The sequence below is a fragment of the Anopheles funestus genome, chromosome 3RL (assembly GCF_943734845.2).
Source record: "Anopheles funestus chromosome 3RL, idAnoFuneDA-416_04, whole genome shotgun sequence".
In the NCBI taxonomy this organism is placed as follows: Eukaryota; Metazoa; Arthropoda; class Insecta; order Diptera; family Culicidae; genus Anopheles; species Anopheles funestus.
Window position 1 is genome coordinate 6336963 of NC_064599.1, and position 23222 is coordinate 6360184.

Below are 23222 nucleotides of genomic sequence, written 5' to 3' on the forward strand. Positions count from 1 at the left end.
TATTCACTATTTATTTCGCGTTTTTGTTCGAATCAAATATTTATTTATTTTCAAACATTTTCCATTCATTTTCCAACGAACGCATCCATTATGGCTGCGCACGCTTTACATAACAGACATGCAATCGATTAAACGGCTGCGTACTTTTACAGGGCCAATCGTCGTTCTATTTTGATGTAATATTGATCTTAGCGAACCGAAATTCTTATAAAATCTATTAATTGAATTATTTTTATTCAAAATATCACGTTTACATCACTATTCACAATATTTCTGATAACTAAAATCGTTTATTTTTCAAAAAAACATCGCAAGGTTCGTGGCGGTCTACGAACCCTGTATTCTGGTTTCCCGAAGTTTTCCGAAGTGGTGACAGTGCGTTTGACAGTACACGATGCGCAAAGTCATCATCTGTCAAGTAGGAAAACTCAAGAATCACTTGCTAGCCGCTTGCTGAACATTTTCGTGGATAATTTATTTGATTTCTACTTTTACCAGAAGAAAACAACTGATTTCAATACTGCCTGTGTGATTGAACAGCAATTCGTGGCAATTCGATCGAGTTCTGCTTCATAATGTAAGTACTATTGGAGAAAAACATTCCTCTGATTATGTGTTCAGCACCAACCAGCGTCCCTGTTTTGCATTTTGCTAGCACATCAAAGTCAGCCCAGCTAATTCTACGGAATCGCGAAGAAATCACCCTACGACATGGATCAAGCCATGGACATTAACGCCTTCGAGGGGCGCATCGTAAAGATGGAGGTCGATTATAGTGCGACGTGCGATGAAAAGATTCCCCTCTGCAAAGAGATGGCAAAGGACGAGAACAAGTTCAACGAGGCGCTCGAAATTTTGCTCCAGCTCGAGAAGCAAACACGTATCGGTGCCGACATGGTGTCGAGCGCTCGCGTTCTCATCGCAATTGTGCAGATTTGCTACGAAGCGCGCAACTGGAACTATCTGAACGAGTACGTTACGATTCTGGTAAAGCGACGTTCACAGTCAAAGCAGGCGGTGGCCAAAATGATCCAGGAATGTTGCACCTACGTGGACAAGACGCCGGATAAGGAAACAAAGTTAAAGCTGATCGATACGCTACGTACGGTGACCGAGGGCAAGATTTATGTCGAGGTGGAACGTGCCCGACTAACGAAAATGCTTGCCGACATCCGGGAGGCAGATGGAGACGTTACCGGAGCTGCCACCATCATGGAAGAGCTGCAGGTGGAAACCTACGGTACAATGGATAAGCGCGAGAAGGTGGAACTGATCCTGGAACAGATGCGACTGTGTCTTGCCAAGCAGGACTTTGTCCGCACGCAGATCATTGCGAAGAAGATTAACATTAAGTTCTTCAACGATGCCGAACAGCAGGATTTGAAGCTGAAGTACTACGACCTGATGATTCGGTTGGATAAGGATTCGTCGTTTATAAAGACTTCCCGCCATTACCTGGCTGTGGTCGATTCGGAAATGATTGCACAGGAAACAGAGCGACGACAGAAAATGATGATATATGCCGTGCTCTATTGTATTCTTTCACCCTACGACAACGAGCAGGTCGATATGATGCACAATCTATCGAAAAACAAGCTACTGGAGGAACTGCCAGTCTACAAGTAAGTGATTCGTAGTGTGTTTGCGTCAAACCGGTATTAACATTTACCCTTCCCCACAGAGAATTGCTACGTTTGTTCATGTGCAAGGAACTGATTAATTTCGACGCCCTTTGCACAGTGTACGGTGCCGAGCTGAACACGTTCGATATCTTCAATCAGGAGACAAGCCACGGCAAGAAGTGTTGGGCCGAACTGAAGAACCGCCTGATCGAGCACAACGTGCGTATCATCTCGAACTACTACACGCGCATCAATTTGAAACGCATGGCGGAACTGTTGGATCTGAGCGAGCACGAATGTGAAGAGTATCTTTCGCGGATGGTAAACGCCGGCACGCTCAAAGTGAAAACGGACCGACCGGCAGGCATTATTCATTTCTCGCAGAAAAAGTCCGCCTCGGAAGTGCTCAACGATTGGGCATTCGGACTGAACGAGCTGATGAACCTGGTTAACAAGACCTGCCATCTGATCAACAAGGAAGAGTGCATCAACAACGTGATGCCATTGCCGGTAGCACCGTCATCGTCGTGAGGATGAGACTGATGAACATTATCTCAAACAATTGAAATCGTTTATCTGTTCTACTTCAACCTGGATCCTGAGCTGCGTGTCGGGATGACGGAGACACATTTATATTTTGTTCAAGAAGCATTATTGCTCGTCTGCAAAACAGTATAAAAATGGAACATTGAAATAAATCCGTGTAAGAACACGAAAACGATTAATGGTACCTTGGAATACTTTTTTTCCTTCCTTGCAACGCAAAGGGCAGAAACAATATGACGCAAATCTCAACTTTCGTCCCACGTTCGTGCGTTAAAAACAAGGCCATCGATTTGTTAGACCGATAAACGTTGACCTTTTCTCTTGGTGTTATGGTCGCTTGAGAAGCGTACCTAATCCAATCAACATTCCCACAAAACGACTTTTCCTAACTTTTTTTTTGCTGGTACGTAAATAAAAAAAATATCGAACGAGAATTTGCAGTTATAATACAACTGATAATACATTTTTCTATTCGCCCTTTACACATATTTCTAGACTTTCCTTACACACACTTCTAAACTTTCCTTAATTTTTTCAACCTCATCTAATTCTTCCTTCGCTGCGTATTGTTCTAAATTTTCAAGTAATTCCACTATGGCCATGTTTAAACGTACCGGATTTCCCTTAGCATCCGAACCTGTTGTCAGCTTAGGAGTAAGATCACTACTGAGCACTAAGTTCCCATCGTACCAGGCACGACATCCCAACGAACAATCGACCAACAGGGACACCGATCTGGCTGCGTTGAGATCCTTCTCACGCCATTCAAATCGACTGAAGGCGACAAATTTTCTATCCGGCTCTCGGTGTACACCCCACAGTGTAGATGGCAACTCTACCTCATAGATGTTATCGTACAATTCCTCAAAAATGGAGACTTTTTTTATCACTTCCATTTTGAGCTCGAGTAACTCCACTATTCTGTTTTCACCGGATGCTGCATCCTGTTTGCTTACGTCCATCGATTCGTCTTCTATCAGAATGAGCATAGACTGGTCCTGCTGGACAGGTTCCTCGAGCTGTGCTTTGCTTGTACTTTGAACCACCACGACAACACTTTGTTCCGACGGTTCTGGTGATTTCTTCCTTCGTCTTTTGGCGGTCGGTACAATTGCAGTGTCCGGTTCACAGCCGCTGAAGATGCAGGGTATTGCATCCGGTTGCAGAAACGGTTTCGTTCGCGACAGCTTCCTGGTTTTGCCTTCAATTTGGTACGTCCAGTCACGCTGTATATCGGTGGATTTGAAATGCTTTTCACACACCCGATCGTGTTGCTGGAGAGGCCGATGTTTCGGCAGTGCTTGGCGCCATTCTTCAAACTTTTGAGGATCCTACAGCAAGTAATCGTTCAAAACATTGAGCGAATGGAGTTCTACACACGATTGTTGAGATACGATTTACCTTAGGTACATTGAACATTGTTCGCTTTGGAGCATTCCTGTGCTCTCGATCACACTTATAAACGAAGCAATTTCTCATGATGATGATAAATCAATGCGAGATTCTTTTTACAGGAGAAGATGCACTTTAAAACACTAGCTTAGCACTTATCGAGATCAATTTTACCGCAAAGAAAGCCGGTAGAAGTACGCATGTAAACAAACTGCAGCTTTTTTGTTTATCTTCTCTAAATATGTCAAAGTGTCAAACTGTCATGGTCGGATGGGGTGCGTTTGTGCAAGCAGTGGGCAAAACATCATTCTATGTTTTTCTTTGCAACAAGCTAATTTGTTATCACTTTCCGCTAAAACACTGACAATCGATAATTTTCACTCTAAAAATACCTATTTCTATTTTTCATTACTTTAATATTATTCAAAAGTCAATTAGAAAGAAAATCTTGTAACTTCAGTATAGACCTGGTGTTATGCAAAACGTTTGAAACAAGCGGATCTAAATTGATCTAAAATTTAAAAATATTTTTTAAACTATCGTTAATGAATCCTACTTCTATAATGTTCTAGCACTAGAAATATTGTATAGCCATTTTAAAGCCTTTCTTTACTCGACGATTTAATTCCGCAAACTAATCTATACACGGTATGTAGTCAAGGCAAAGAATGAAATAAAAACCGGTTCATACCGGTCAGCACACTTTCATTGACTTCTCTTTAATGCTATCGTACACATGCTATCAAAGGGGCTTCATCCTATAGCCCCACTTCACTAGCTATATTGGCACGAATATTGTCCGCAAGAGAACCGGAACATCTGATGTTTATCTACACGCTCACCTTCCGCTCCCCCAAACCGAATGGCATAGTCAGCAAACAGACCACCACCACCCGATCGGTGTTGATAAACGACAGGCAGGAATGTTCCGGCAGCACATAAATTTTCCCGCACATCCTTGGCTCACTTAATCTAGCGCCGATCGTTGTCCTCATTATTGGATAATGACACGTCGTTCGGCCGTGCCACGCCATGCCATGCTTTGGGTGCATTATTCGTTTAGCAGACAGACCGTGCCCTCGGGACGGAATTTAGGCGCTCGAGTTTTTTTCCCGCCCTACCAGCCTTATTTCCATTTCCTTTCCCTTTTCTTTCTCTACCAGGTCCACAACACCAGAAACCGGATTGATCGAAGATTCGGTTGAATGGATGATGTGAAAAGGGTGAGAAAAATAAGCTTACGCTTAGTTTCACATACTTGTTCTTGTTGATGTTAGCGCTAGCATTTTTTTCACATAAAGCAGTAGATGCCACCGGGCCGGGCATTTGACTTGTGTTGTAGCGGGATGAAAATTTATGGCTCTATTTTGCCATGCCATTGCTGGACGAAAAGTGTATGGAAATTTCAACCCATAACTTCACGGTTCGTTTCCCACGTTTCCCGCTTCCCGCACTAATCTCTTGCCAGCAAAACGGCTTAAGACCTTGCCGGCAAACCCTTCAACCCTAATTTCCATTTCGCTTTAATCGATAGTAGTTTAGGCGACGATTGCCACGGTTGATGGAGTTGATGATAAGCGATGAAGGCTATCAGCGGGACCAAATAAAGTGGAAAACAACTCAATCCGAACGATGCTCGAGATAGAGCAACCGGACGTACGATGGGATTATTGGTTGGAGTACACTTATCGATCCCAAATGGCCTTATCATCAGCTGGTGGATGGTAGATATCTTTTCTTCAACCTCTTTTCAAGCACATGATAAGCATCTTCAAATAAGTTTTCACTTTGAAGTTACATCCATTTCCGGAGAAAGTAATCCAAACATGTGCAGAAAATTTCCATTTCGTTGAGAACCAATTACGGCGTAATGCTTGGAAATCGATAGCATGGCATTGAACTTCATATCATTGTGGAACAATTTTTTTGCAAGACACGAAACCTAACAAATGCACCATAATCACCTTACTTAATCCCTACACCTTGGTGGATAGGGATACCCAGCGTATTTAACGAACTTCGAGGTTCAAAGTGCCATGTTCGATAATACCGATTTTTGTGAGATAATTTGCTAGAAATAATTGTATAGCTTACGTAAACTAAGTAAGTAAATCATTTCAAAGCTTAATATCTCGAGGCTGCTTTATTGGAGAGCATCCACAAAATATCCTTTAAAACATTCACCCTTATTGGACTATACATTTTGTTTTGTGCTTTTGCGTGTACTTTGCGTTGAACAAACAAAACCCGCAAACAGCCTCGGGATGAATGTGTTCGACTGGAACGACGCTGAATTCCATGCATTTCTTCTAACAACAGGTTGCGAAATAAAAAAAAAAGCAAACCGAAGAAAAGTGAAACATTTTCACAGCTGTTTTTGCTAATTTTCCTTCTTTTTCTTTCTCTCTATTCTACTGTTTTTTGTTGTGTTTCTGTGTAATTACGGTAATTATACATCTTACAGACCAGTTTCATGTTCATGTTCCCAGAACAACGCACATAATAATACTTTCTTGTATTAATGTACAGCAACATCACATGTACACATGTGTCGGTTTCTTAAAGCTGCCCTTTCAAGGATTAGTATTACGGTCTTACCCACCACGGATCTTTCGTTAACCTAGAAAAACGCTTTCCAGTGTACCTTCGCGTTCAAGGTTGAATGCGTAAACAAGCGCTCGGCTGTCGTTTGTGACGATTCGATAATGGTTTCCCACCTGCCCGACAAACCTGCCCCAAAAAGTGGTGAGGAACCCGCAAACCGAGGACACCCTAGGAAAATGAACTAGTTTTTGTTTCGTTTTTCTTCGTCGCACAATAATTGTGTCTCTGGTTCGTTACTGTGCGATACCGACGAAGGTGAATTGAAGTGCCATGACCGACATCCAAACCGAAAGTCCGAAAACTGACTGTGTGATGTGGTATCATAACGCACGACGCTATTGCGCCACCACACGTCTGAAGTGGCTTTTCGATGGAGACGCCCAGCCTTTTGTACAATTCGATGTTCGCAACAGTTCGGTTTATAAGCGGATTATGGCTTGTTATACAAAAAAGATTAAGCTACGTGGGTCGTAGGCATTGTTTGTTAATTTAATCTTCGTTTCACATTTCAATTATGTTTAACTGGTATTAAGTTAATTAATTAACAAAGATTTACCCCATTCATATTAAACATTTTTTTTAATAAAGTAACATTGATTACAAATGACATCATTTGTAAAATGAACAATAAATAAGATTTGCTAATTATATATCTCATCTTATCTCTGGTCGTGAAAATATTCGATTTCAAAAATAGGACAAAATTTTCCTCATCTGAATATAGCATATTGGATGGATGGTGGAAAAATTTAGATAAATTTAATAATCACCTTTTCCATAAAAGAGAATTTGAGTTGGTTTTAAGTTTTCTTCACGTGATTTAATGTTTGTGCAATTTTTTGTTTTCTTTTCGTCCGTTAGTGGTTACTTGATCGAATCGCGAATATTGACAGAAAATTCAGCGTGAGCTTGATTGACAGATTATATTTTCTGCGCTTGATTGCAGGATCAATATTATTTCATCATTTATGAATCAAAGCATGCTCAGCATACGCTCCCGCCGAAGCCCGTGACGCAGCAACGGGAAATTAATCAGTCAAAGCACAACCAACGGGCAACAACCAAAAATAATCTCAAACACTCACCTGCTCATCGCTCCGCCAGGGTGGCCGCGGAGTGTGGGTTCGTATGCTGCAGTGGATAGCATCCGTCCCACCAGTCACATGTATCCAGCCCCCGGTTTCATCGTTCGGTTCACCGGTACGACGATTGTTTATGCTCCACAGCAGGCAGGTCGCGTGGGGAAACATTTCCACTAATTCGATTACGAAATTCGATTGCGGCCAAAATTGCTTGCTCCAGTCACAGGCACACACACACACACACTTACACCACGAATGTATACACAAACTCACACACACACATACGCGATTACGCAGTTCGCCAAAAAGTTCCAACCTACGGGCACGCGATTTCCGTTGTCCACTTTTTACGCGATATATTTATTCCCGAACCCACCGGGAAAGCACTCGGCACCGAAAGCACGTTGATGCTTTAGTAGAAATGGCCTTTTAGCGTTATGATGCTTTTCTCTGTGTTTGTTTTTATTTCACACTTTTCACGTGCATGAGACTATGTACCACATGCACAAAAGCAAATCAAACAAGAATTCAAATCATAAAAAAAGCTTTTCTTTTTTTGTCTTCTTCCACCGTACACCCGCATAAAATTTTCACACAATCAATTTTTATTGTTTGGCACACAATTTGCAATCACCTCAATAAATGGTTTATTTTTAAAAAGCGATCTATTCATTTGCATTGCTTCCAGCGGTATATTATTGCATTTTAAATAGATTTTGCACAAGACGCAGTAAAATTGCGGACCGATTCACTGATGCAACTCTCGTTTTAAAACAAAAACAAAAAACTAGTTTTCTCACGTGGCCTTGTATGCGGTCGGAAAATTTGGTACCTGCATTTTGGTATGCACTATTGCACACAACCGCAACACACCACAACTGGGTAGTCCTGTGGTGCGGTTTAAGTATCCTTGTGTCGTGTTTTCTTCTGGATTTTCGCTTCTTATTTTAACTCGAAAAAAGCGAGAGCGAGAGCTAAAGTGCGGCAATAGATAGCAATCTAATGTAAGGGAAATGGTAGCGTGAGCCGGAAGACAAGATAACAACACTTTCACCGCGCGCGCTTGGGATAACGAGCACCCTCGGGGAGAAACTCCACGGGAAAAACACGCATTGGCGCTAATGGCAATGTTTGCTACGTTTTTTTTGTTCAACTCACTTCAAAGTTTTGCACAACAAGTTATTCCACTGCGTCCAGAAAATCAGTCATGTTTTTTTGAAAATCTGCACCTACTACGATTCGACAAAGATTACACTTATTTTGCAGTTGTTCCGTTCGATGGAGAACTGTCTTCTGCTGCCTGCTGTCTACGGTGCTCTACTGACACTGTTTTGATGGCTGTTGCTCCACACACCCAGCACGACGCCAACACACGGTATCGCACACTCTGCTTCCTGTTTCTCTCTGCCTGTAAGTCCTTTTCCTTTACTTTCTATGAACCGCAAAAGTGCTCATTTTCCTCTAGCCTCACCGGTGTGTGCGTATAGATTGGCACCATGTTTTCGCACACATTTCCACTTACACTGACGCCATGAGAAGGGATAGCGTTACTCACAATGTTGACAACACATCGACCGGGTATATTGGAGCTGCTGGAGCACGATTTTTCGCGCGAGTACGCTTTTCCGCGTCATTTCTGGTGAGCTTATCACTGTTGCTCTCGAAACACTCTCTTTCCGGTCTCGGATACGTGCTTTTTGCGAATGGAAGGATGTTGATATGCCCGGTCCTTCAGAGCAGCAGTAGTAGACTGATTATATCCTGCACATACAAACACACACACTAGTAAAGTACAGTGCGGGCAAATATGGCTCCGAGAATATTGTTGTTTTTTTTATTCTATAGATTTCGATGAAAGCATAAAGGGAAGACTTTTAATTATAATGTAGAAAGAGATCACATAATAAATTTTTAAAGAAAATGCGATACCCAAACTCTTAAAAGGTTTTTTTTGTTTGAATATAGTGATACAATGATGATAAATCATCTTGATATAAGACTGTTGATTTATCAAGAACTGATTACTTTCAATTAATTATCGCTTTCAAACCCAATTGGATGTGTTATTCCATTTCATCCAATAAACAATTGTTTCAAACAGTGATGAGCCAGCCGGAAAATGTCCAGCTACGCAAGAACTCAACCCACTAATCTGAACAAGCGTGACATGTAAGCAAGCCGCCGACTTTGACGCCGATGAAAAACGAGTGTTTATGTGCGTGAAAAAAGCGTGCTTGAGGCGACGATACAACAAATTTGTGATAATTTCTGCAAATATACGCTACAATTACTCTAAACATAAAGTTAAGCGTAGAAGTTTATCGATTAACTTCACACTAAAAGCATTATAATGTGTGTGGGTCTGTCCGGAGCATACTGAATCGCTGGAAACATTCGTATGCTTCCCCCAACCACAAGCGCTTGGTGCGGTGATTAGTGCGAAAAGTTGGAGTTTGTTTTGTTGCTGAGTGGCGACATCCAATTGCATCATTATGGCAGCAAATTATCCAGCCAACACGGCCTCCCAGGCCGGGGCGGCACAGTTTTTAGAATCCACGCAGATTGGTCAATTCCGCAGCTTTGTAACGATGCTAGGCGATGCCGGTTCGAAGGATGAGTTAAAGCTGAAGGCGGCCCAGGAGCTGAGTGAGAGTTTCGAGATCATCACACAGTCCAGTGGCTATCAGAACTTCCTCGAGCATGCAATGCGCGTTTTCCTTAAGGTGCTTCAGGATGGCGAACCGATGTTCATTTCCGAGTTAAATATGCAGCAAGTAAGGACATGTTTGTTTTGTTTTATCATTAAACAATGGCCATAAACTTACATGTGTAATGCTGTTTTTAGGTGCGTAAGCTGATTTTGGAAATGATCCACCGGTTGCCGCAAAGTGAGCTAGTGCGTCCATTCGTGAAGCCTATTATCATTCTCATGATCAAGCTAATGTACACGGAGAACGAAGAGAACGTGCTTGTTTGCTTGCGCATCATCGTTGACACACATAAACAATACAGACCACCGTTTCATACAGAAATTCATGACTTCGTAGCATACCTAAAGAAAATATTCACCGATCTGCCGAAACACATGAACCTTATGTTCGAACCGCGGCAGCCGATCAAGGTGAAAGACCTAAAGGAGCTAAACTTTGAGACGCTTCTACCAGACATTTTCACTATGACGCCTATCCAGCTGGAGAAAAAAACGGCCGACGGTAAAACAACCACCGCTTCGGTAAGCACTCAGTTAAATAGAGCTATCCGTTGTCCTATTGAACGATTTTCTGACTGTTATTTTTCCATCTCAATTTCAGTATAATCTCATACCGAAGGGTATTAACTCACTGAAAGTGCTGCAAGAGCTACCGATCATAGTGGTGCTGTTGTATCAAATTTACAAACAAAACCTTCACCAGGAAGTGGCTGATTTTATACCACTGGTCATGAGCACCATTAGCCTACAGCCATCGTTGGCCCACAAGTGGGTATGAGCATCTCATATGTCTCTCGAAAAATCTAAATTCCTTTGTTCTGTTTAGAAACTCGCCCGGATTCAACAAAGAAACGTATGTGGATTTTATGGGAGCACAGATTAAAACGCTCACCTTTTCCGCCTACATTCTGCGATTGTTCCCGGACGCGGTGCATACACATGCCTCAACGATGGTGAAGGGAATGATAAATCTACTAGAAAGCTGCCCGAAGGAGGTGGCTAGTTCGCGCAAGGAACTGCTAGTTGCCTCGCGTCATATCCTGCAGACGGAATTCCGAAATCGTACGTTTGTTTCCGCTTTTAGGTATGGTTTGTTCGACTTTTTTTAACGATATTATTTGCTCTTGTTGGCAGATTTTGTTCCGATGATCGAGAAGCTGTTCGACGATGATGTGCTCCTCGGAAAGGGTTGGACAACGCATGAAAATTTACGGCCGCTTGCTTACTCCACGCTAGCAGATCTGGTGCACCATATTCGACAGCAGCTAAGCTTGCAGGCCCTGTCCAAAGCAGTTCATCTGTTTGCCAAGAATATACACGACGAATCGTTACCCACGAGCATACAAACGATGTCCTGCAAGCTGTTGCTGAATTTGGTCGATTGTATTCGGTTAAAGAGCGAAGTCGAGCCAGTAGTGGCCCGTGATTTGCTTATCACAATGCTGCGCATTTTTACGATAAAATTTCAAACCATTTCCAAAGTGCAATTGCCACAGCTGATGCAGAAGTGGTACGTATTCTTTTGTGTCTCTTTTTCGCAATTTCTTATCATTCGCTTATTTGGTTTTGCCTTCGTAGGAAACAGAAACCATCAGAAATGGCAGGCACACTACCCGGTCAGACCGAGAGCACAGCTAGAGATTTGCTCGGTGGGTGCGCCGATGGTACGGATGCCTCAGGACAGAAAGCAACCAGTATAGGGTTGCCCGTTCCAACCACGCTAAATGTGTCGGAGTATCGCAGCTTAATCAAAACACTTGTGTGCGGTGTGAAAGCGGTTACATGGAACTGTCCATCGCCAAAATCGGTCAATGCTAACGAGTATCAGAGTTCGACCAAAATATTCAATCCAAGCGAAATACTCATCTTTATCGATCTGTTCCACTGGGCACTGGAAGCGTTGGACATCTATACGATAAACATTCCGGCTGCCGGAATGGGCGTCACACAGTCCATCCCGGTGCAGAAGCAAACCTTACAAATGCCCCGCACCAAGGAGGAGAAGGAAGTGTTGGAACATTTTAGTGGAGTGGTGAGTATCTGTTAAGTATTTAATTCGTGAGTTTTTTTCAGTGCAAATAAATCAATAGAAAATTATTTTTGGTTCAGAAATCGTTTTAATTCTTCCATTATTTGGCGCTATGAAATTACACCTTAACAATTTTCTCACAATATTTCCAGTTCCTCACAATGGATCCGCAGAACTTTCAAGAAATTTTCACCGCCACCATCGATTTTATGGTAGATCGATTGTACAAAAACACCACACTACAGGTTATAGCAAACTCCTTCCTAGCCAACCCGAAAACGTCGCCCCTGTTCGCGACGGTACTGGTGGAGTATCTGCTTGAGCGTATGGACGAGATGGGATCGAACATCGAGCGTTCGAATCTTTACCTACGGTTGTTTAAGCTGGTGTTTGGAAGTGTTAGTCTGTTTGCAGCGGAAAACGAACACATGCTTCGTCCGCATCTGCACAACATCGTGAACCGCTCGATGGAACTGGCAATGACTGCGAAGGAACCGTACAACTATTTCCTCTTACTGCGCGCACTTTTCCGTTCGATCGGTGGAGGATCGCACGATCTGCTGTACCAGGAGTTTTTACCGCTGCTGCCGAATCTGCTCGAAGGGTTGAACCGACTTCAAAGCGGTTTCCACAAGCAGCACATGAAAGATCTCTTCGTGGAATTATGTCTCACGGTACCGGTGCGTTTATCGTCCCTGCTACCATATCTACCAATGCTGATGGATCCACTCGTTTCGGCATTGAATGGATCGCACACCCTCATCAGCCAGGTAAGACAAAAATCCCTTCCACAAAAGAACAAAATATTAATTCGCTTTTTCCTTCCACTATTGTTCCTTTCGTAGGGCTTGCGAACCTTAGAGCTGTGCGTCGACAATTTACAGCCCGACTTCCTGTACGATCACATCCAACCGGTACGGGCAGATTTAATGCAGGCGCTTTGGCGCACACTGCGCAACCAGGACAGTGCGGCGATTGTTGCGTTCCGTGTGCTGGGTAAATTCGGTGGAGGCAATCGCAAGATGATGATCGAACCACAAAAGCTCAAGTATCAAGAAAATGATCAGGCCCTTCCGGCGGTGGTTGCCTACTTCCAAGATCATCGCAATCCAATCAACTTTGCCGTCGATAAAGTGATCGAGACCGCATTTAACGCGCTAAAGTGCAGCACAACGGATCCATTCTACTGGCGCCAGAGTTGGGAGGTGATCCGATGCTATTTGGCAGCTTCAATCACGCTCGATGATGATAAGCACACGCTGCAGAAGCTGTTCATGCATCCTAGCTTCACAGAAAACAACATTCAGTGCTCATTGAACGTGGGCAACTATATTGCACCGGATAAGCGGGCGCGTTTAACTCATCAGACGGCACTGACGGGAATGTTTGTGGCGGCGGCTACCAAAGAGCTGCGCGGTTCCGTTCTGCCCACGATGGTTGCCGTCGTGCGTCACTACACGATGGTGGCGATCGCACAGCAGGCCGGTCCATTTCCGCTGCTCAAACACTTCCAGTGGTATAACGTTAGTATGGATCCGCTCGTACTGATCGATGCACTGGCAGACATAATGGGTCACGAGGAGAAGGAACTATGCAAACCGGGCAATTTGGCGATGGTGCTTATCCTTGAAACGGCAACCAATATCATGGGCTCGAAGGAGCGTGCCTGCCGATTGCCGCTGATGAACTATCTCGGTGAGAAGATGGCGGCCCTCTGCTACGAGCGTCCCTGGTACTCCAAAATGGGTGGTTGTATTGCGCTCAAGTTCCTCTACCAGAACATGGCGATGCGATGGCTTTATCAGCATACGTTCGTGTTCCTGAAGGCGTTCATGTTTATCATCATGGATCTTACCGGCGAAGTTTCAAGCGGTGCAATCGACATGGCGCGTACGTTCCTGGAGAAGATGTTGCGCATCTGTATGACACCGCTGGAGAAGGACTGCAAGAACGAGGAATTGCTGGCAACGCAGAAGAAAGCAATGCACGATGTCATCCATGAGCTAGTGCGGCAAGTAACCAGCCCACACACACTCGTCCGTGAAACGGTAATGCACAAGCAATGTGGGAATTTAAATTGATATTTAATACTGTCGTATCCTTCCTTTGTAGGCCATGTCGTCCTTGCGATTGATTGCAGAGCTGCAGGAAAAAACGGTAACGGAGGTGATGGATCCTCACAGGGAGGTGTTGGTAGACATGATACCGCCCAAGAAACACCTGCTGCGTCATCAACCGGCAAGCGCACAGATTGGTTTGATGGATGGTAACACATTCTGTACGACACTTGAACCACGACTATTCACTATCGGTAAGAATGCTTAATTACATACGAGCGTGATGTTATAAGGAAGAATTACAAACACTTATTAACTCCTTCCCTCGCCAGATCTCAACGTTTTGACGCACAAAGTGTTCTACCACGAAGTATTGACGCTCTCGGACGCAGAGGATGCAACGCTGAACAAGTTGGAGTGTTACAAGACGGTCACAAACCTCGTACCGTTGCGCAAAAGCGCCCTAAATGCGTTAGCCGCTTGCCACTACATACCGAACGGTTGCAGGGAGAAAATATTTGCTATCCTGTTCAAGGGGTTGGAAAAAAATAATGCCGAGCTACAGGAGGCCGCTTTTCATTGTATGAAAAATTTCTTACAGGGTTGTAATGTCAGCAAGGAAACGGTAAGAAGCGCTGATCGCTTATTTTGTTCGATTTTAATTCTTTCTACCCTTCTTCAGATCCATACGGTTATACGACCGCTGCTGCTAATGCTTGGTGATTATCGAAATCTCACGCTAAGTGGAACACGGCGATTGTCCTACCTGACGCAGCTATTCCCGGCCATGTTTAACGAGAAGCTGTGCGATTCACTGCTACAGATATTGCGCAAGATGCTGGAGGTGACGATTACCACCAACCAGGGCAACTTTTTGTCGACCTCAAAGACCAGCGAGATGGAAAAGAAGATCGTTACCATACTCGGTATCTTCCAGCAAATTCCGGCCGCATCGCCCAAATTCATTGAAAGCCTGTGCAAACTAATACTGCAAGCGGAGAAGAGTTTGATGGTGAGCTAGATGCCGAATGGCCACAGTGCAAGCTTAATAAGATAATTCTTTCTTTCTCTCGCAGGTTGAACCATCGTCACCATATCGTCCAGCGCTGGTCAAATTCCTATTGCGCTATCCGAAGGAAACGATTGAATTGCTGCTGACTGATGCCGTCATGAAAGATGCACAGTGGAATCGATTCACAATCTTCCTGTTACGCCACAAGGATGGTGCACCGTTCCGCAATGCGGCCCAGTTGAAGGGAGCCCGCCTGACGCAGCTTATTGTACTTAACTCGGAATCATCCACAGCGTCGAAACCATTTGAGGAGCGGTACGAAACGCAACATCAAGCAGTGCTAATTATTCATACGCTGGTAGAATTCGATGGTCCGTGGATTACGAGTCAGGTGGAAATTATTACCGTGCTCAAAAGCATATGGAAGAACGATCTCTATAAGGTAAGTTTGAGCGGAATATTGTTAAAAAAAGACTTTTATTTAACTGTTATTTTTGCTTTCTTTCACAGACCTGCCAAGTGTCGGTAGTTTGCGATCTATGGCATCTGATCGCCAAAATCCTGATTGAATACTTTTCGTACAACACGAACGAAATTCTGCTACTATTTCAACTGTTGCGTGCGCTCTGTTTACGCTTTGTGCCCGATTTTCAGTTTATGCGCGATTTCCTACAAAATACCGTCTGCCAAAGCTATACCGTAGAGTGGAAACGAAAGGCATTTTTCCAGTTCGTGGAAATATTTAACACGCAGGAATTGGCACAAGATCTGAAGGCGAAGATACTGATGATGATCATCATACCAAGCTTTGCGCTAAGCTTTGAGAAGGGCGAAGGAAACAAGCTGGTCGGTGCACCGCCCGCCCCATACCAGGAAGATGACAGCAACGTAGTGTCGGTGTTCATAAACAAGGTGATCGATCCGGACAAACCGTTCGCCAATGAGGATTGTGTGCGGATTGCTTTGCTACAGTTTGCCAGTTTGCTGGTGGAGAAAGCATCGCCCCATATACATGATGGAGATGCGAATAATAAGCGCGAAGGGAATAAGCTGCGGCGTTTGATGACCTTCGCATGGCCCTGTCTCTTGCCGAGGAATTGTGTCGATCCGTCTGCTCGGTATCATGGACATCTGCTGCTCAGTCACATTATTGCGCGGCTTGCGATTCATAAGCGTATCGTACTTCAAGGTAAACATATTTGTTGTATATTATTGCTAAACATCGGACTGTATTGAACCAATAATTTACACACACAATTATTTGTCTCTCTGTGGTAGTATTCCATTCACTGCTCAAAGCTCATGCGGTCGAGGCGAGACGTGTCGTACAGCAGGCACTCGAGGTACTGACACCGGCAATGCCTTTGCGCATGGAAGATGGTAACACGATGCTAACCCACTGGACAAAGAAGATAATCGTTGAGGAAGGACACTCGATGCAGCAGCTTTTCCACATCCTGCAGCTGATTGTGCGTCACTATAAGGTGTACTATCCGGTAAGGCATCAGCTCGTACAGCAGATGATTAACTCGATGCAGCGGCTCGGCACGGTAACCAACACATCCACCGAGTATCGCAAACTGTCGATCGAACTGGCGGAGGTTGTGATCAAGTGGGAAATGCAGCGGGTAAAGGACGAAACGGAAGAGGCAGCTGCGGCAGCAGCAGCGGCTGGCGGTAGTGAAGCAACCAACGCAACCGGTGGCGATGAAACGACCGAATTGGGTGCCGCTAGCGGATCGGACGGAACGGCACAGGGCGATGGTACGAACAAGCAGCAAACAAGCGGTGCTGTTAAACGCTCGGCCATCGGTATCGATGACGATGGAACGGGTAGTGTGAAGAAAAAGCAAGCCGTAGGAGACACGGATCCACAACCGTCCCCGAGCACATCGTCCGCTGCTGTGGCGGCTGGAAAAACGGACGGTGTAAACCGTTCGATCGATCGGGCCCAACTCGATACGGTTTTGAATTTCCTGTTCCGTATGGCGTGCCAGATTAATGAGGTAGCACCCGGGGCGCCCGGTATCGTTACTCCCGGCGACAATCTCGCCCGGCGTTGTGTAAATCTGCTAAAGCTCGCCCTCAAACCAGACACACCTGTCGATCTGAAGCTTGTATGGTTGGATAAGGTACTGCAAAACGTGGACATACAACCAACAAGCATCGGCAACATCTGTACGGCGCTGGAGTTACTTACGTTCCTGCTGGGCGTTCTAAAGAAGGATCAAATCTTGAACACGTTGCGACCATTACAGCGTGGCTTGTCCGCCTGTGTCACATGCTCGAATACGCGCGTTATAAAACTAATGCACGGGCTGCTCTCCCGGTTGATGGCAATCTTCCCAACGGACGCTCAGCACAAGTGTGACGAGCTCGAAATACTCTACACCACCATCTCGCGCATGATCTACGATGGGTTAGCGACGTACGAGAAAACATCGCAAGCAAATCCATCGTCACTGTTCGGGATGCTCATGACGCTGAAGGCAGCCTGTTCCAACAATCCTGGGTACATCGATCGGCTTATCACGCCTTTTATGCGTCTGCTGAACCGCTTGACCAAGGAGCATCTGACCGGATTTGGTGGAGCTATTGGTGGCCTCGGAGGTGGAGCTTCCGGACCGGGTGGAATGGCTGGTGGTGGTGGCGGTGGAGCGGGCGGTGTTGGTGCCGGTGGCCCCGGTGCTGGAGGTCTTGGTGCGGGTGTTTCGATGAGTGACGTAGCGAACACGAGCTCCATCGCACTGGAGCTGTTGGTGGTGTCACTTGATCTGGTAAAGAACCGCGTTGTCGTGATGAGTGTCGAAATGCGCAAAATGTTTATCGGCGCAATATTGGTTGGTTTGATCGAAAAGAGCAACGATTCGAAAGTGATCAAAGCAATCGTAAAGATCATCGAGGAGTGGATGAAGAACAACAAAAACACACCGGTAACGGTACAGCAAGCACCTACCTTGCGCGAGAAAGCAATTCTGCTCGTGAAGCTAATGCAGTACGTTGAAAAGCGGTTCGCGGACGATTTGGAACTAAACGGACAGTTCCTTGAGTTGGTAAATTACATCTACCGCGATGAGGTGCTGAAAGCGACCGAACTCACCTCCAAGTTGGAGGCAGCGTTCGTGGCCGGTTTGCGCTGTCCGGTTCCACGCATCCGGGCAAAGTTCTTCGAGGTGTTTGATGGTTCGATGCGCCGCCGGCTACACGATCGCCTTCTGTACATAATCTGTTCACACTCTTGGGATTCGATCGGCCAACACTACTGGATCAAACAGTGTATCGAGCTGCTAATACTGACCGCGAACACGACCACACAGATACAGAACAGTGTGGAGAATCATCTTCTTCCCAGCATTTCGTCGGTAAGTACTGTTACATCTCGATCGTCACCAAATACAACTCACCACGATTTTGTGTCTTTCTTTCCCCTCGCAGGTAATTAACTTTGCCGATCCGGAAGAACGCAAAAACTTTGTCATCTACACGACGATCAACAACGATACAACCGATTCGTTTGATCCGATCGAAGACAAGGAGGACGCATTCGATATGGACATGAGCGTCGATTCGAACATTTCCCGGCACGAGGAAAGTGAACGACCGGTAGCGAATCGGCACGCAGCCCTTGCCAAACTGATCAGCCGCCAGGCGGAGTTTATGGAAGCGAATCGAAAGGTACGCACCGAACAGCTGCTGGTCGCTACGGCACAGCTCTGCCACATGGATACACAGCTGGCGGAAAAGGTGTGGCTAGACATGTTTCCCAAGCTGTGGGAAATATTGGACCCGATACAGCAGCAGTCGCTTGATCGTGAAATCATTCCATTCCTGGCATCCGGTGCCCACATCATTCAGCGCGATTGCAATCCGAGTGCGCTGCACACGTTCGTGGAAGCGTTGGCCCAGTGTCAACCGCCGGTCTATATGCCACCAAACCTGATGGGCTATCTCGGTCGGGCGCACAACCTGTGGCATCGGATGACGCTGATGCTGGAATCGTTGGCCGATGATTGGGCGAATGTGAAGGATTTGCTGCCCGACTGTGTCGATCAGGACGATCAGGGAATGCGCGATTGTTCGATCGTGCGCGAACCACTGTCGCAGATGTACTCGGCACTGCACGAAGAAGATCTGTGGGCTGGGTTGTGGCAGAAGTACGCAAAGTACGCCGAAACGAGCCGCGCTATTGCGCACGAACAGATGGGCTACTTTGAGGAAGCGCAAAGCATCTACGATGCGGCGATGATGCGTTTCAAGCAGGATCTAAGCAATGGGCAAACACCGACGGACATGAACAGTGAGATGCAGCTGTGGGAAAACCACTGGATACGGTGCGCCAAGGAGCTGAACCAGTGGGACATACTGATGGACTTTGGGCAGTTGTGCCGGGATAAGAATACGTATCTGATCATGGACAGTGCGTGGCGCGTACCGGACTGGAATCTGATGAAGCAAGCGCTGCTGAAGGTGGAACAATCCTGCCCGAAGCAGGTTGGCTACAAGATAAACCTGTACCGCGGGTATCTGGCGATTCTGAATCAGGAAGATCCACAGCACGCCAGCGGTAGTGTATCGGTGGAGCGTTACGTTGAAATGGCTTCCGCTTACTGTATGCGCGAGTGGCGCCGACTGCCACCGATCGTGTCCCACATCCATCTGCCGATTCTGCAAGCGTCGCAACAGATCATGGAGCTGCAGGAGGCAAGCCAAATTCACCAAGGCTTGCTGCAGAATCGCAACACCTCGCTGCACGATATGAAAGCGATCGTGAAGACGTGGCGCAACCGGTTACCGGTAATTGCGGACGATTTGTCGCACTGGAGTGACATTTTCACCTGGCGGCAGCATCACTACCAGATCATCACGTCACACCTCGAGCATAACAACGAACCGAACGCACAGTGTATGCTGGGTGCGCATGCGTCCGCGCAAACGATCATCCACTTCGGTAAGATAGCGCGCAAACAAAATCTCACCAGCGTGTGTCAGGATTCGCTGTCCCGCATCTACACCATCCCGTCGGTGCCGGTGGTGGATTGTTTCCAGGTACGGTTTCAGTATCGATACGTTTAGAGCGTTTGCAATATTAGCTATTTCTTCTAATAGTCTGCTTATATATTCCAGAAAATAAGACAACAGGTTAAGTGCTGCCTGCAGATGGCATCCGTCACCAGCCGGGCCGAGCTTTCCGAAGCGTTGGAAGTGATCGAACCGACCAATCTCGAATACTTCACCAAGGAGATGACGGCCGAGTTTTACGCGCTTAAGGGGCTGCTGTTGGCACAAACCGGTCGCTCCGAGGAGGCAAACAAAGCGTTCAGTGCGGCAACGCAGCTGCACGACACACTCATCAAGGCGTGGGCATTCTGGGGCGATTATTTGGAGCATATTTTTACGCGCGACTATCGCCAGATTCATCTGGGTGTTTCGGCTGTTACGTGCTTCCTGCACGCCTGCCGTAGCCAGATCGAAAGCAAATCACGCAAGTACCTTGCCAAGGTGCTCTGGTTACTGTCGTACGATGATGACAAGTCGTCGCTGCTGGATGCGCTGGACAAGTATGCGGTTGGCGTACCGCCCGGACAGTGGGTACCCTGGATTCCGCAGCTACTCTGCAGTTTGGTGCAGTATGAGGGTAACGTTATCATGAACCTGCTCAGCCAAGTGGGTCGTATGTTCCCGCAGGCGGTTTACTTCCCGATCCGTACCCTCTACCTTACGCTAAAGATCGAACAGCGTGAACGATACAAAAGCCACGAACAGCAGCAAGCTTCGATCGTGCAGAAAGCTTCCAAGGAAGGTTCTGCGACGGCCGGCACTACAAACGCGACTCCCGGATCCACGACGGCTTCGTCGGATGTTAGCTCTACATCGACCACCGGTGCTACGGCCGGAACGGCAACGGGTGCTACTACGGGAGCGGCTACCGCTCCTCCCGGTGCGCAGGGTGTCCCGGCAGGTGCCGCCACTACGACCCCTATTCGAGCTACACCACCGATGTGGCGCTGCTCGAAGATAATGCATATGCAGCGCGACATACACCCAACCGTGCTGAGCTCGCTCGAAGGTATCATCGATCAGATGGTGTGGTTCCGGGAGAACTGGTACGAGGAGGTACTGCGCCAGCTGCGCCAAGGTCTAACGAAGTGTTACGCGATCGCGTTCGACAATCGTGGAGCAGTGAACGAAGCTACCATCACGCAACACACGCTAAACTTCATCAAGAAGCTCGTTTCTACGTTTGGCATTGGAATTGGTAAGTAAGACAAAAACAGTTCTCGCTGCAGGATAATTTAATGGACAAAATTAATGAACAAATGTTGTCATCACACACACACAGAAAACATCTCCAGCTCCGTATCGGCCACATTCGTATCGGCAGCGTCCGAATCATTGGCACGCCGTGCCCAGGCAACCGTACAGGACCCCGTGTTTCAGAAGATGAAGGGACAGTTTTCGAGCGACTTCGATTTCTCGCAACCCGGTGCCATCAAGCTGCATAATTTAATAATGAAGCTGAAAATGTGGATTAAAATTCTCGAAGCCAAAACGAAACAGCTGCCGAAGTGAGTAATGTTGTTATGTTTTTCACCCGGATCGCAAGCTTAATGGTTATTTTTATTCTTTTCACCTTTTATAGATCGTTCCTCATCGAGGAAAAGTGTCGCTTTTTGTCTAACTTTAGTCAAAAAACGGCTGAAGTGGAGCTGCCCGGTGAGCTGTTGCTACCGAAGAACTCGCACTATCACATCCGTATTGCACGCTTCATGCCACGAGTCGACATTGTGCAGAAGCATAATACAGCTGCCCGGCGGCTTTATATACGTGGCACCAATGGTAAAATCTATCCGTACCTGGTGGTGAACGATACCGGCATCGCAGATTCACGCCGCGAAGAGCGTCTGTTACAGCTGCTCCGCATGCTCAACTCTTACCTGGTGAAGCGCAAGGAAACGTCACGCCGCTTCCTGTACCTGACCGTGCCGCGCGTCGTCGCGGTTTCGCCCCAGATGAGGTTGGTGGAGGACAACCCTGCCAGCATTTCGCTGCTGGAAGTGTACAAAACGTGCTGCACCAAGCTAAACATTGAGCACGATGCACCGATCACGCGGTATTATGATCGCCTAGCCAAGATACAGGCCCGAGGTTCGCCTACAAATCATGTTATTTTGCGCGATATACTCAAGGAAACGCAAACGCAGATGGTGCCGAAAACGTTGCTGAAGGATTGGGCCCTGCGGACCTTCCCGTGCGCGACCGATTACTGGCAGTTCCGGAAAATGTTCACACTGCAGTTGTCTCTTTCCTGTCTGCTTGAGTACGCGCTCTGTCTGACCCGGCTCAACCCGGATATGATTTATCTGCATCAGGATTCGGGCTTGATGAATGTGTCCTACTTCCGCTTCGAGATGGACGACAGTACCGGCTTTCTGGATGTGAACCGAGCCGTACCGTTCCGCCTAACGCCCAACATTGTCGAATTCGTTTCGTCCGTCGGTGTGGCTGGCCCATTGACGGCGTCCGCTGTCGCTACGGCACGCTGCTTCATACAGCCCAACTTCAAACTGACCACAATCCTAAAGGCCATCCTTAAGGATGAAATCATCGGGTTCCACAAGAAGCGACTAAACGACGAAAAGGTGCTGGTCGATCAGTCGGGCAGTGGTGGTGGTGGTGGTGGTGCGTCCAGCACAATCTCGTCCACAACATCGACCGCTTCCAGCACGACGGGTGCTGCCGGTACGGGCACACAAGCGACAACAGCGACGGTCACCGAACAGGACAACGCATCGATCGACATCGATGCGGAAACGATCATTACGACGGTGAACAAAGCCGTCGGTACGATCATGGGTCGGTTGAACAATCTTTCGCGGATCGACAGCGGTGAAGCGAATCGGATGAGCACCTTCGTACATGTGGCGACCAATCCGGACAACTTATGTCTCATGGATCCTGCCTGGCATCCTTGGTTGTAAGCGCTGGACGATAATAAGACAGAGAAAGAGGACAGAAACAGTGTGCGAATTTAAATATATTAATTTAAGCAAATGAACTTGAACGGGGAAGAAGAAGAACGATTAATAAACTACAAGAACAAATGTGTGTTTTTCCATCGCTAAAGACGCTTTTTGGTTCTCTTTTTTTTTCGAAACTTTCCGTTTTTA

General features: G+C 46.4%; 4 protein-coding genes across 6 annotated transcripts in view; 2 read left to right on the forward strand and 2 right to left on the reverse strand.

The window, feature by feature from the left end:
* The window catches only part of LOC125772269 (uncharacterized), a 135079-nt gene extending 125976 nt beyond the window's left edge, over nucleotides 1-9103 (reverse strand). For both annotated transcript variants that reach the window (XM_049443794.1, XM_049443793.1), the window contains exon 1: nucleotides 7250-9103. In XM_049443794.1, coding sequence (XP_049299751.1) covers nucleotides 7250-7414 — 165 coding nt within the window. In that variant the 5' untranslated portion in view covers nucleotides 7415-9103. The remainder of the gene's footprint in view (nucleotides 1-7249) is intronic.
* Nucleotides 393-2347, forward strand: LOC125772276 (26S proteasome non-ATPase regulatory subunit 12). Its single transcript, XM_049443813.1, has 3 exons — nucleotides 393-577; nucleotides 656-1622; nucleotides 1682-2347. Exons 2-3 carry the CDS (start codon nucleotides 712-714, stop codon nucleotides 2151-2153), a joined length of 1383 nt encoding a protein of 460 aa, XP_049299770.1. The 5' UTR covers nucleotides 393-577; nucleotides 656-711; the 3' UTR covers nucleotides 2154-2347.
* On the reverse strand, nucleotides 2622-3805 carry LOC125772284 (uncharacterized). Its single transcript, XM_049443830.1, has 2 exons — nucleotides 3570-3805; nucleotides 2622-3499 (listed from the first exon to the last, which is right to left on the reverse strand). Exons 1-2 carry the CDS (start codon nucleotides 3645-3647, stop codon nucleotides 2660-2662), a joined length of 918 nt encoding a protein of 305 aa, XP_049299787.1. The 5' UTR covers nucleotides 3648-3805; the 3' UTR covers nucleotides 2622-2659.
* Nucleotides 9104-9429: 326 nt separating the features above from the next.
* Nucleotides 9430-23203, forward strand: LOC125772262 (transcription-associated protein 1). 2 transcript variants are annotated; one of them, XM_049443761.1, is made up of 18 exons: nucleotides 9430-10020; nucleotides 10092-10478; nucleotides 10558-10724; nucleotides 10783-11018; nucleotides 11091-11466; nucleotides 11535-11988; nucleotides 12138-12755; nucleotides 12831-14033; nucleotides 14098-14296; nucleotides 14375-14667; nucleotides 14725-15054; nucleotides 15119-15496; nucleotides 15565-16243; nucleotides 16333-18416; nucleotides 18490-20100; nucleotides 20161-21310; nucleotides 21395-21620; nucleotides 21695-23203. In XM_049443761.1, exons 1-18 carry the CDS (start codon nucleotides 9739-9741, stop codon nucleotides 23031-23033), a joined length of 12012 nt encoding a protein of 4003 aa, XP_049299718.1. In that variant the 5' UTR covers nucleotides 9430-9738; the 3' UTR covers nucleotides 23034-23203. The 2 variants fall into 2 exon arrangements, with proteins under 2 accessions (XP_049299718.1, XP_049299719.1); XM_049443762.1 differs by having other exon boundaries at nucleotides 20179-21310.
* Nucleotides 23204-23222: the final 19 nt, after the last annotated feature.